The sequence below is a fragment of the Pecten maximus genome, chromosome 8 (assembly GCF_902652985.1).
Source record: "Pecten maximus chromosome 8, xPecMax1.1, whole genome shotgun sequence".
In the NCBI taxonomy this organism is placed as follows: Eukaryota; Metazoa; Mollusca; class Bivalvia; order Pectinida; family Pectinidae; genus Pecten; species Pecten maximus.
In genome coordinates this window covers 29919116-29934075 of record NC_047022.1, presented here as the reverse complement: position 1 = coordinate 29934075, position 14960 = coordinate 29919116, and the positions used below count along the sequence as shown (strand labels likewise).

At 37.8% G+C, this 14960-nt stretch overlaps 1 protein-coding gene across 1 annotated transcript; it reads right to left on the bottom strand.

The window, feature by feature from the left end:
- Positions 1–838: 838 nt before the first annotated feature.
- On the bottom strand, positions 839–10975 carry LOC117332260 (probable proline iminopeptidase). Its single transcript, XM_033891145.1, has 7 exons — positions 10848–10975; positions 6994–7117; positions 6104–6279; positions 4686–4770; positions 3071–3258; positions 2387–2531; positions 839–1231 (listed from the first exon to the last, which is right to left on the bottom strand). Exons 1-7 carry the CDS (start codon positions 10973–10975, stop codon positions 1121–1123), a joined length of 957 nt encoding a protein of 318 aa, XP_033747036.1. The 3' UTR covers positions 839–1120.
- Between the last annotated feature and the right edge of the window lie 3985 nt (positions 10976–14960).

Here is a 14960-nt window from a genome sequence, read left to right as displayed (position 1 = left end):
TCCCAATGATCTTTTTTGGTTCTGACAGACTGACCTTCGCTCTACTTTTCTTTCCTCTTTTCCTCTTAATAATCCCATACAAAGAAAACCCTTCGTATGAAATATCCTAATATGAAAGATTTAAGCATTTTATTCGAGAAATAAAATGTTAAACTAAAAGGTGAATATGTACTATCATGTAAGAGAAACCTAGATAATCACAATTATCGTACAGCTGTGCTCGTGTTTGTTAAATTCTAAGCTGTAGTATCTGTAGTGTCCCTTAACGACAATTCTATTTATCGTTAGATTTGTATTTGAGTAATCTCAAAACATTTTGTTTCGGGTTAATACGTCTTTGGTGTTTCACGGGTAACCACGGCCAGACGCTATGTCAGGCGATGATAACCAGCCATGTGTAATGTATGTAGGACAGGCGATGATAACCAGCCATGTGTAAGGTATGTAGGACAGGCGATGATAACCAGCCATGTGTAGCGTATGTAGGGTAGGCGATGATAACCAGCCATGTGTAACGTATGTAGGGCAGGCGATGATAACCAACCGTGCGTAACGTATGTAGGGCAGGCGATGATAACCAGCCGTGCGTAACGTATGACTGACAGGCGCCGGTAGCAAGCCATGCGTTTCGTAAATATGACAGGCGATGATAACCAGCCATGTCTAACATATGACAGACAATGAAAAAATACTATGCGCTCTTCCTACCTACAGGCATGGAGGAACAACTCATTTAGTAGAAATCTTATATTGTGTATTTATATTGTGAATTTACGGAACATTTAAAAAAGGTTGAGATAAAATCACAAAAACTGAAAGTTAATTCTTATTAGCTCACTTGCAATTTTCTGTCACGAAAAACGATTTGCTGATATTTACAAGTACGTCAAGCGTGCGAGCGACAGAATGAAACCTTTTGACTCGTACATGAATCAACAATTCTTAAACTTGCGTTACAATATAATTAATTAACCTATCAGGCTAATTTGAAGTCCAACCATAAAAAAAATGTTTGCACGTTCATCATAACATAAAGACAAAGATAGTGTGTGTTTGCTATCCTATTGATAGATACATTGTTTTAAAATGGGGAAAAGAGTAAATGATCAGAAGAGTTAGGTCAAAGGGTTTTGTACTTTTCCGTGGCCTCAATCAATTGGTGTAGTATGCCCGGTTCACTTGAAGAATGTCCCGCGTCTGGTACCACGTACAAATCGGCCTCGGGCCATTTCTGTTTAACAAAAAAAACAATTTTAAACTGCGGCAATACCAGGGAATATGTCAACCTTCTGATCTGATAGAAATTAGTAATGTTATATTACGATATACCGAAGGATCAGGATAATTACTTACAAATTTCTTTAAGCATGGGGTTCATCATTGTATTTATACCCATCGCTGGAAAGGTCTGTAATTTCAATAAGATAAAAGGTTGTGAGGGATTCTTAAATACTGCATTCATATAAAATCGGTCCATATATTCCATGGCTATGCGTTACATAAAGTAAACAGACACCACAAAACATTCTCTTATCTTTGTACCAAGTACCTTGCGTACATCAAAAGGTAAAAAATGTATTAAACAAACCGGAATGGACACTAATCGTAATTCTTGATTTTCAAAAAAAAAAACATAGTTTTTGGGAAGCAGGAATGCTACTCGCAAGAAATGAAAAATGGACCAATAGAAGGCGCCTTCTACGATCATGAATTTAAAGCTCCACTGCTTATCATTATCTAAATAATTTTACATGGTTTGGGGCTCTTTTAGTCCCACAGTTTTAAAGTGTTCCAACAGTGGGCTTTGTTTAAGGAGTAATTATATTACAACTCTTACAATTGTACAGAAAAGGAAGGATATGCAACACTCATAAATTGCTATCTCCCAAGAAAAAAAAGATTTCCAAATTTCAGAGCTACATTGTACGTGTAAGTACAGGTTTTAGGAGTCTTTCCCTTTGTGACAGCTGATACGTAATATGTGTAGCCAGGAGGCATGTTTGACTCTGACATAGATAACTCCATTTTATGTGATAAGAAAAACTTCTTGATAAGGTTATGTTTTTATTTTTCTATAATCGAATATTTATCATAATGTATCTCTGCAAAAATGTTACTAAGTGTAGGATTTAGTTGATAACATTTTTGTTTTAGTTTTGTAATAAAATGTCCCTCAAAAATGAATTCTTACATAAGTAAGGTTTCTCAACCAAACAGTCTAGATATCGAGTTATTGACATTGGAAAAGCATAGTAATTTTTTGCAACAAAGCAAATGGTGGCACAGAGATTACTCATATCAATTTTCCTGAATATCGGATCACTATTTCCTGACCGTGTCGTATCCCCTTAACAACCTTTCAAGCGCAAAACAACACAGGAAATACCTTATGAATTGCCCAGGCTGTTTCCATATGACAAACGACATCATAGCGGCCCTGAACAATCGTTCCTGGGATGTGACGAATTTTCTCCACATCTTTCAGAAGTTGATCATTTGTCTTTAGCCATCCTCCATGTACAACGTAATGACTAGAAATAGCAAAGAGATTGTGTAAACGTATCAACAATATCGTCATCGAGTTAATTCCTAAATCTAATCTATATCAACGAACGCATATAAACATATCAAGAAAGAAAGAAAGGGTCACAACCTGAATGAGCGTCAGTGGATACAAACTGTGACGTGTCATAAACTCAGTAGCCGAGGCACTAGATCAGTTAAACACTAATTAGAGGCGATACTCTTCAACATAATCGTCGATTGAGAGAACCAATTAGTCAACCAATATTATTCAACCAACGTTTAAAGCGTAAACAACTAGTCGATCCCATAGCTATCTCGTGTATTCGCATCTCACTGAGCTTGTGAAGATAACTTGTAATGATTTTAAAAATGGAGGCATTCATGTCTTACAGAAAGTTTCTAGTAGTATTTTTAATCATGTGTTCACATTCTATTTCAAACGTGTTAATAGTCTGTTTACTATGAAACAAACGTATCCATTATTCATGTTAAATAAAAGAAAATGATAGTCACACAACGTGTAATGTACTAAGTTTTGTCTTACGTTTCAATCCTTGGATAGAGATGGGGCTGCTTTTCTTCCTCTGCCTTCTTTATCATATCATCATTTACAAACATATTGCACGTGGCTAGCTTCCATTTATTCCAGGACTTGGCTGCCTGGATCATCTTTTTCTCGTCGACACCCGTGAGACATCTATAGTATGCACTCATCAAGTCTCCCCTTTCGCCCTGATGAATAATAACATGACAAAATATATAGAGGATATCTAACAGCGTCTTCAGTATTACCATATATATTTTACGAGTGGGGCTAATTTGTTTTTATATTAGCCACACGAATAAAACATATTCGGAATCACTGAATATGCTGTTAGATATTTTGTTTATTACATTTTATCGCAAAAACATACCGGGTCAGCTTTAATTTTCCCTTTGTCGTTTGCAAAAAATATAGTGAAAATATCACTTTTACAGAAGGGATATTTTTCGATATTTCGCCCGTAAAAATGTTATAAATAAAGGATATTGAATGGTTTCCCGTTTAATATAACATATTTCACGAGTATGACAGAATATCGATATTGTCACGAGTGCGAAGCACGAGTGAAAAATATCGAAATATTCTGTCATACAAATTTTTTCAATTTTCTTTTTATTGCATTTCATCAACTTAAAAACAAAATTTAAAACATCGAAAAATTAAGTGTCAAAAAGTGCGGGAATCGGTAATGACGTCATCTGTTTGTGACGTTACTCCACGTCAACTTGGCGGCGCCATTTTGAAAGGATTGATCAACGCAATATTTAAGCGTTTTCTGCTGTTATAGGATAATCTGTGCTTGAATAGCTAACGTCAAGTGAGTGTTTTGTCAAAAACTAGTCTGAAAATTTCAGAAATATAGCAAAAAAACTCCATTTATCTATCTCCGCTTCGATTGGAAAAATCGGCAAGTTTCTACGAGGTGAATACAAAGGACCGTTCTGATTGGTCAAAAACGGAAAATTAATATTTTTACCTCAAAACATATATTTTCACTGCAAAATCTTATATTTTCACTGCTCATCGCTGCAGTAAAAATAAAGTTTTATTAGTTTGATAAATTTCTATATTTCACTGGCAAAAATGCAATAAATACAGAATCTGATATAGTTATTCCTCAGTGAAAGAGACGAATACCAATACAGTGTACTTGTTTCCGCTGTTCGTATGGTAAAGAGGTTTGAGTGCCTAGTTCATCAGCATAGACGGAATGTACGTAATTGGTGTATATACAACAGTTAGAATTGACCTAACTAGGTTTTGTTGAAAAATTCACAATATTATGAATAATTAAGAAAAACAATCATTATTGTCACTTAAAAGTTTGGTCAGACAAAAAAACTTTTTATGATATGCAATTATTACTGTTGCATATTAAATATGTTTTTTTTTTTTATTAAAAAGTCACCTGAGCAAACCCCAACTGAATGTGATGGCATTACAAGATATAGTTTTGCTAAACAATATCGTCATAGATGAGTCATACTTCGCATTTAATGTGTGAATGACTACTAAATCTTAACATCAGGTATCACTGCGATAGAACAAGATTATATAAACAATATATTTTCGGGGGTCTTTAAGATAAGGTAAGCATACGCTTCGCCTTACTTACCTCCGGTATAGGAGCCAGGAATTCCTCCCAAACATCTGGAAATATATAACAGGCCCCATCCTGGTTAGACCAAAGAGTTTCCCTTCTGAAAAACAGGTTATAGAAATATCAGGGTAAGATTAGATAATATGCAAGCTTTAATCAACATCTTTCAGTTTTAAATTATTATTAAAAAAAACATTTTTGCTAATTGAGATGATGTACGATAATTCGCAAACAAAATGAGTTCCCACCAACTCTGTTCCTGTTTAGCGTCCTTTCTAACTAAACATGTTGAGTCATTGTGTTCATATAGCAAACTGTTTTAGAATTGAATGATTACTTAGTATTACAGTTTAATGTTACAAATTAAAAACCATTTCCGAGATTTTATGTATAATATCTTAATATCGACTTTGTACTTCGTGATATTATATTTAATTGTAGAACTTATTTATCTACGATCAATTAGTTATATTCGATACTCTTTAGAATATGAATAATTAAAAACAAAAAGATAAAGCTTAAGAAATAGAGGATATCTAACAGTGTCTTCAGTAATACCAAATAGATTGGGGCTAATCTTTTGATATTTTTCACGAGTGCGCAGCACGAGTGAAAAATATCAAAATATTAGCCACACGAGTGAAAAATATCACTTTTATAGAATGAATAATTTTTGATATTTCACTGGTAAAAATGTAATAAATGACAAAATACAATCCTTAACTGTCTGGTCAACTATACCTAGAACGGTGCTTGTGGCAACAACCGAATTATTAAAGCAGATTTAGTAGTCATTCACACATTAAACATGACGTCATCATATGGCCATGTGACTAAAATGTATATCGTTAATTGAACGCGGCAACACCGCATACGGTTTGTCATGGGTATTTGGCAAATATTCAGATCATAGCAAATTTAGATTGGTTATCAAATTTGTACTGTGACAACGTAAATTTGCTAAGGTGAAGGTCGCCTAGGGATATAAACTTCATGGATCAAACTCCTACGTATATCAATCAAATGCTACTAGAAAAAATTGAACAAGATTCACAAAGAAGCTGTCCAATACTCATCACGTTTTCTTTGGACAAAATAGTGGAAGTCGGCAACACATATTGCGATTCAAATGTTTTCATAAAAATCCCGAACGTCATCCAATCTAATCATGTTTAATCTAAATCGTTACATTGTCGGTAATGAGTGATACATTTTAGTTTGAATTCGATTATTCCTACAAAAGAAAAAGAAAAACAGCAAAATATTTGGGTAATAGAAATATAAGCAAGTATTGAACTAAATGCCTTTCCAGCGTGCAATATCATGCTTATCTGTAAAGCTCAGTCATGTATAGTTTCTGTAAATGAAGTAGAAATGCAGATCTATTTTTCATTTAAAAACTAATTGTTAAATTGCTGATACTGTATGGTTACCTTGTCGAGCCAAAGATACCTCTGAGGATGAGAGCCTTTACACAATTGGGATGTCTCTCGGCGTAAGCGAGAGAGAGAGTCGCTCCCCAGCTCCCCCCAAATACCACCCACTTGTCGATACCAAGGTGTTTTCTCAGACGTTCTATATCCTCTACTAGGTGCCAAGTTGTGTTTTCCTGTCAAAAGGATTGTACAAAAGTAAGTAGAACCTTCAAATAAAAATAGGGAAACAAATGTAGCTGGAAAAATACAACTGCACTATATATAGCCTCTTTGTCCTTCTAGGTCCCGCCAGTGATGCTAGGGACGTCATACAGCCTCTTTGTCCTTCTAGGTCTCATCAGTGATGCTTCGGATATCATACAGCCGTTTTGTCCTCCTAGGACTTGTCGGTGATTCTAGAGACATAATACAGTCGTTCTGTCCTGGGCCTCGACAGTAGTGCTTGTGATATCATATATCCGTTCTGTCCTGGGCCTCGTCGGTGATGCCTGGGACGTCATACTGCCGTTCTGTCATTCATCTAGGACTTATCAGTCATGCAAAGTACATCATACAGCCGTTGTGTCTATCTGGGTCACTCGTCAGTGCAAAAGGCCAAAAGTGTGGAAATCCGAAATGGAAGTCAGATATATAAAGAGGGAATTGAACAGAAGAATTATATATGGGAAGTGCACTCACATAAAAATATCGAAATATTCCTATCAGTTATATTAAAAAATCTAGTTCGTCCGTTACTCTAGCTACACTTCGCTGACGAAATGTGAATTACCATTGTTGGATTTTGTCATTTTAAAACACAGATATACGATCACTATTCCAAAATGGCCGCGCAATAGCCATTCGCTGGCGACTGAACACCATATTCTACAAGATTTGATCAAGCTTACTCGTAATTCTGAAGCAGGTGTGGACTTTCCAGCCCCTCTCTGGTCAAACAGGATAATTCTGTAGGCCACAGGATCAAAAAATCGTCGCTCCCGGGGACAGCAGCCCGATCCAGGACCTCCGTGACTAAAGGATTGAAGAAACAAATTGACATCATTACAAACCTCTAAAATTAAACATGTGACTACTTAAGTAATATGAAGGTCCACTAAGTGAATATAATTGCTGTCTTGTTGGCAATTATACAATAACATTTGAAAATAAACAAATAAATAGATGTATGAATGAATAACTAATTCAATAAATAAATTAATAATTGTATTAATGAATGAATGAATGAATTAATTAATTAATAACGAATAAACAACCTATAACATGGAAGAAAAATATTTGCCTGTGGTAACCATCTATCATAGTCCCGCGTCGATTTTTAGCTGCATTATGCGTCCGTCGTCTGGTCCTCGGCAGAGTTTTTAAAAGAAAGATTATTTTTTAAACGATTTCAGCATGCGTCCGTCGCCGCCCATTCCTCAAGTTTTTTTATGACATTATCAGACAAATTGTGCTAATTGAAGTGATAATTTAGCGCTATCTCACATTATCCTTCAAGAAGAGCATCTAAATAGAGGTTACACGACAAGTGGTTGTTGTATATGGAACTTATTTCACACGAGTGAGTTATTTCTTAAAAGTTACAAAAGACACGAGGTTTAGCGAGTGTCTTTTGTAATTTTTAAAAAATAACTTACCAGTGTGAAATAAATTCCATATCCAAAAATCACGAGTCGTGTGACCTGTTTCTACCACAAAAATATCGGCTTGAATCAAAGGGAAACGTGGCCAAGTTTCGCGTATGCAAATAAGGTGTACATGTGACGGCCAGGACCCGATCATGTGACGTCATTCTATTATTGATGACGTCAATAACAATTGCAGCGCGGGTCAAAGTTCGAATTATTGACCAATCAAAAGACCGGAAGATCATATACACTAGTTGTATATAACATATATTTATCCAACAGTCGGCACATTTATACAATGTCTTGAGAGTGGAATAACACAGCGTATTGGGGTAGAAATGTTGTTATCCCAGGGTATACTGCAGACATGTTTAAAGTAGCAGCGACGTCAGATTTCTTGTAAGTGACCAAATAAAATCTGATTTACAAATATATGACATATATGTGTTTTCGTCAATTTAACTTGAACCACTATGACACATAAGGGTGATATTTTACATAAATCCTGTGAAGTAGATAATTTGATTGTATAATAATCTACGCTGGCTTTATTGGGGTTTAACGTCATCGCTTCAGCCTGTATCATGAGGACTGATGTTTAGGGAGGCACCAACAGCCAGGATCATATGAGGACTAGTGTGTCTGGAGAGACAGACTGTATTATATATGAGGATTGGTGTCTAGGGAGGCACCAACAGCCAGGATCATATGGGGACTAGTGTGTCTGGAGAGACAGACAGGGTTATATATGAGGATTGGTATCTAGGGAGGCATCAACAGCCAGGATCATATGAGGACTAGTGTGTCTGGAGAGACAGACTGGGTTATATATGAGGACTGGTGTCTGGGGAGGCACCAACAGCCAGGATCATATGAGGACTAGTGTGTCTGGAGAGACAGGCAGGGTTATATATGGGGACTGACGTTTAGGGAGGCACCAACAGCCAGGATCATATGAGGACTAGTGTGTCTGGAGAGACGGGCAGGGTTATATATGGGGACTGATGTTTAGGGAGGCACCAACAGTCAGGATCATATATTTACATTTACACTGCAGTCCCACTATATAACTTTACCAAGCCCACTTGAAGGTTACGAGTCCATAACCTCCAAATCTCTATTATGACGTCAATATTATAGTGACGTCATAATTGTAACGTCGGCGATAACGAAAGATGGCTGTTGAAAAGCCTGTTCCGTCTTTGACGATAATAATGTTCATTCATCGTAGAAACCAAATTCCTGGATATAATCTTTAAAAATCGTTGTCAAATGTAAATATAAGTATTGAACTGCTTTCAGTTGAAAGTTATGGGCTGATGAATGCCAACTGGACAAAGGCAAATTCAACATGAAGCGCTAGCGCGCTTCTTTAAATTTGCCATTGTCCACTAGGGAGGCACCAACAACCAGGATCATGTGAGGACTAGTGTGTCTGGGGAGACAGGCAGGGTTATATATCAGGAGTGATGTCTAGGGAGGCACCAACAGCCAGGATCATATGAGGACTAGTGTGTCTGGAGAGACAGACAGGGTTAGATATCAGGATTGGTGTCTAGGGAGGCACCAACAGCCAGGATCATATGAGGACTAGTGTGTCTGGAGAGACAGACAGGATTATATATGAGGACTAGTGTGTCTGGAGAGACAGACAGGGTTTTATATGAGGATTGGTGTCTAGGGAGGCACCAACAGCCAGGATCATATGAGGACTAGTGTGTCTGGAGAGACAGACAGGGTTATATATGAGGATTGGTGTCTAGGGAGGCACCAACAGCCTAGATCATGTGAGGACTGGCGTGTCTGGGGAGACAGGCAGGGTTATATATGAGGATTGGTGTCTAGGGAGGCACCAACAGCCTAGATCATGTGAGGACTGGCGTGTCTGGAGAGACAGACAGAGTTATATATGAGGACTGGTTGACAGGTGAACAGTCAGTGGATAACAAAGAATAACTTACTGGCACGTCAACAAGTATTGGCTCAATTATTTTTGAATATTTACCGAAGGAATTAATTTTGCTTCTTTTTATATATGAGATATAAATGGAACTTCCTTGGAAAGACTAGTGACAGGTCCTAACTAAATATCTGCAGGTTTCAAGTTAAAACAGAATGCAATATATAGCCACTAAGACCGCCATGCTTAAAATAGGTATTTACCTTATACTTCGAATATCATCTTCAGTGTAAGGAATATTATATATATTCTTTTGGCATAATTATACAGTGTTCTAAGGTATACAAATGCAAAGTATACCATGTTGCTCAGAATGGATGACCTATTCGACCCGTGACCTTGAGTGACTTTTGTACAAATGAAGAGTTTACCACGTTGATGAACATTACTGACCAAATTGGCTTGTGATATCCAACAAGTTACATGGTGATATTGATACTAAGTCTGCAGTGTAATGATATATGCAAGTTAATTTGACATTTAGCACTTCGGGGACATAAAGATAAAGATGAGTGATGTTGAAGATGGATGACAAGGAGATATTGAAATGTATAAGGGAAGAACAAGTAAATGACCATAGTTTGTATCTGTGTAACTACACATATCAAAATATATCTTAAAATGAGTAAAAGTAAATTAAAATTTACATGTAATGTGCCTTGCCTGTAGAGGAATAATTACCCAATCAGGTGAGCCTTTAGGCCTATAGGACTCTATTATCTACCAACAGAAAATAACCTTAACGACCTATTCACCCTTTGCACCGCTTTATCGTTACAGACTCAATGTGCAGAAGAAATGCGTTATGAGAAAAAAAAGCACATGCCATCTGTTAGAATGACAGAGTTCGATTGGTTTTTTTTTGCGTTATTTGTTTGCTTATTTTTTTTTTAGGATGACCCCGATAAAAGACAGCTTGGATATTTTTAATGAAAGAAAAAGCGTGTATCAAACGGTGCATTAACAATAAAATGATAAGTAATTAATTATTTCATTCAAACCTGTATCAATATTTCCGATTAATAGTTATTGATATCACAAAACGGAAGATAGTTTTGCAGATAAAATGTCTTTGTCAATTTCCTTTAGACAAATATATATGATAATGTATATACATAAATATGTATATACGTTGAACGGTTGCATTGTAACTTACAGGAAGAGAACAGGATTTCCTTCCTTATTTCCACATTGTTCGTAATAGATTTCGTGGATTTCAGAAACCTTTAGTCTCCCTGTGTGAAACGGGTCTATCTTTGGAAACAAACCCCTCCTTGCTGACATCGTCCACAGAAATATGTCACTCGCGTCCTGGTTATAATGCTTATTCCATGCGTTGTGATAAGGCTGTTTTATCTACATGGTAAGATTTAAAATAAACTGCTAGTGAAGGGCAGCATCCCATCTAATATACGATGAATCAGATCACCTGCCCCAAATTACCAGGAGTTTCTCCTCAGTTCACAGATTTCTACTAGTTTTAGACACGAAAGATTTCTCTGTCAACCCCCTAGGGTATGACAGATTGCACGCGCAAACGTTCTGAACCGGAATAATTTCCGGAACTACTTTTTTTGTATACAATTCGTCGTCTGCTTATTATATTAAAGCAAGTGAAAATAAACAAACACGCTACTAATATCCCTAAAGATGACGTTTGAAATAAGGAACGGGGTTAATGTAGGTGAGAATGGTAAGAAGGGCAACATTATTGGAACATTCCGCCATATTGGTACATAAGAATGAAGGACTCAGGTGAGATTGTCAGCTTAGCCAAGCATGAATTGGTTGAAGGACCATCGAGGATTTTGGATTAATGTTTGATGATTTCACGAAAGATTATAATAATCCAATTAAATATGTCTCTAGACCTGCACCAAAACCAACATTAACAGATCATCCTTCTCCTTCTCCCCTTCCTCATCATATGCCTCTACACTCTACGTATGACCATCCCCCATACCCAACACAGTGACACCTCCTTCATCCAATGCCAAGGCAAGATTCGTAGCAATGGATCAGAAAAGTATAGCGAAGTTTGTGTATAAACAGTAAATCCGCAATACAATGGGAAAAACCTTTACAATGTGAACCTGTTAGTTTGTTTCTTCACTCGGAAAATGAACAGAGACTCATTCACGACATTCCTGTTATAGAGCTAAAATTTACGAAATTTTTCGTTTGTATGCACCACAAAGATCGCTCCGAGTCTACTTGAGAGGAATGATGGGGTCATTTGAAAGGTACAAAGACATCTATATGGCACTAGTCTAGTTATAGGCTACGGGGTTTCTGGTATGTGGGATGCCTTACTGTCTAAACAAAAAATACCTAAAAAAGCAGGGTTAGGGGAAATCAGATGTTGACAAAGTCTATGAGAAAGGACAGTTAGGTAACCAAATACCCACTTCATTATTGAACACGATGTGGATGAACAATACAGAACTGTATTGAACTAACAATATAGAACTGTATTCTGGGACATACAACTACCGGTATATTACGACAATGAAACAAATTTGGAATATCTTACGTACAATGAACGTCAGACAAAAACACGGACCAACCTAAACGACATACGTGACAGCAAACCAAGAATATATGCTACACCGGAAAATAAATCAAAGTGTCCTGTTGAAACCTACAAAGTGTTTAGTTGACAAAAGACCATCAAACTACATCCAGAATGACAACCTATTTTATCTCGCTCCTGTAACGAACGTCTCCACACCTAATCCTATTCAGCAATGGTTTCTACGGTTGTCCGACATAAACTTGGACATCTGCAAAATGTGATTAACAGGTGTGAGATCTTGGGAATTGACATCCCATAGTTGAGCAAGATGCAGTAGGCCCACACAGACAAATTATGGGAACTGCTGTCGTTTACTGCTAGTTGTCTTCTGCCCACACTATACAAGGTTGACGTTGTATCTTCCATGACAGATCTAGTATAAATCGGTGAATTTTGAGAGAAAAGCCTGGTCATTGGGGGACGGGTGATGTGAGACGCGGACTTTATCGTATATTAGATGGGACGCTGTACTTCACTAGCAGATTTTTTTATCTGACCATGTCGATCAAACAGCCTTATCACAACGCATGGAATAAATATGTTTATAACCAGGACGCCAGGCATACATCGTCAGCGGTTGTTGGGACTCCACAGTACACATTGCCAACTTTTATCCCCATGTTGTTCTTCTCTAGGGCGAGCAGCAGTGGGCTTTATAGACTGTCGGAGACTAGATGAAAATTCCACCTGGACATAACCCTTGAGATTCTCTGATGGGCCTGGATATGTCACCTCTCCAGCTGACCTGTGATGTTTTCCCGTTTTACAAGTTCTTTATGAAGCGCCAATCCAAGCCAGAAAGTCCAAGCTGGTGCTTTTGTTTGTTTTTGTTTAACGTCCTATTAACAGCCATGGTCATTTAAGGACGTGCCAGGTTTTGGAGGTGGAGGAAAGCCGGAGTACCCGGAAAAAAAACACCGGCCTACGGTCAGTACCTGGCAACTGCCCCACGTAGGTTTCGAACTCGCAACCCAGAGGTGGAGGGCTAGTGATAAAGTGTCGGGACACCTTAACCACTCGGCCACCGCGGCACCTCCCAGCTGGTGCAGTTTTCTTAGTAGTGAATCTTGTCATACCACATCGAAGGCCTTTCGAGCATCTAAGGTATAATGTTTCGTTGGTGTCTTTAGCGTTGACCGTGAGTTCTGTGATGAAGAGAGCTCCAGGCATCGCTACTATACCTCTGGTAAATCCGGTTTAAAGATATGACTGTAGGTCTAGTTCACTACACATTCCGTATAAACTATTTTTGTACCTAAAGTCATACAAACATACGTTCATTAAACATTCCGTATAAACTATTTCTGTATAGAAATATGGAACATTGACTTGTGTGTTAAAAAATATATTCATTACACATCCCAGATTATACAAACATGCAAACGAAACTATAATTTTTTGTATTTCAAAAACGATAGAAAATAATTCAAAAATAAACATGAAGAATACGACCAGGTGTCCCGGAAGGATTATGCGTCTTCTACTTCATAGATGACACCTGCCATTTGGATACAGGTCTCGCCATCATTTTTACTGAATAAAAACGAGACAAAAAGACGTTTGTGTCGTCATAGCCAGTGAACTTAGGTCTTTTGGATTTTTTCCAAAACTCACATGCACATCAAGTGAGGTGGGAGCTCACAGAAATGAGCTCAAATCGCTGCCCAATTGAGCGATGAACTTCAAACCATTTGCGCGCGTCAGCGTTCTTACTGAATGGAAACGGGTCAAAATGCGTTTGTGTCATTATGGCCAGAGTACTTTAAGGCGGTTGCATCTTGACCAAAACTCACATGAACATCAAATGAGGTGGTGGCTTACAGAAATGCGCCCAAATCGCTGCTGAATAGAACGATGAACTTCAAACCAAGTTCTTACTGAATGTAAACGGGTCGAAATGCTGATGTGCATACGACATTTGGTCAAGATCCAACGGTCCCTATATATATAGTATGATCAAGATGTCGCCTCGGAACACGTCTATATTCAGAAAGGCTGCTTCCGCTTTACTGTGGTTGTTATGTCATGGGTCATATGAGCACCGCCTTGAGCTAATTTTGGTGAGGTTCCTCCCTGACTTGATCTACACGCTAAATGTGGTCAAGATCCAACCTCCCTTAGCACACTTACAAGGTACCATTTTGAAACAGCAGCCTTAATAACCCTCATTTCTGTGGTAATTACATCCTCACTTGAGGTGCATGTGAAGTTTGGTCGAGATTCAATCGTCCCGAGTAATCTGACCATGATGACATCAATGCCTTTTGACCCGTATACATTAAGAATGCTGACGCGCGCAAGTGGTTTTTACGTCATGGGTCTATTGAGCACCGAATTTAGTTCATTCCTGCGAGGCTCCTACCTGACGAGGTGCATACGGAATTTGATCTAGACCGGACAGATTATTGTAGCATATCTTCTTTGAAAAAGGATTGAAAACTAGTCCATGATTCCTTTAGTAAATCCCAGGTGTTAAACGCACAATTCCAATCTGTTTTCAGTCTTCCGGAAACACTTACTGACGCCCAGTTTCGCACCAGATGTAATATGTCTCCTTTCAAATCCTACCTCACTATGCCTGAAATTGTCATCCAGGAAAAAGTTGTCCTTAAACTTCTCCAGTGCCTTAATCCATCTAAGGCCTCAGCCCCTGACAACATCAAACCCAGGATCCTGAAAGAATTAGCCACACAA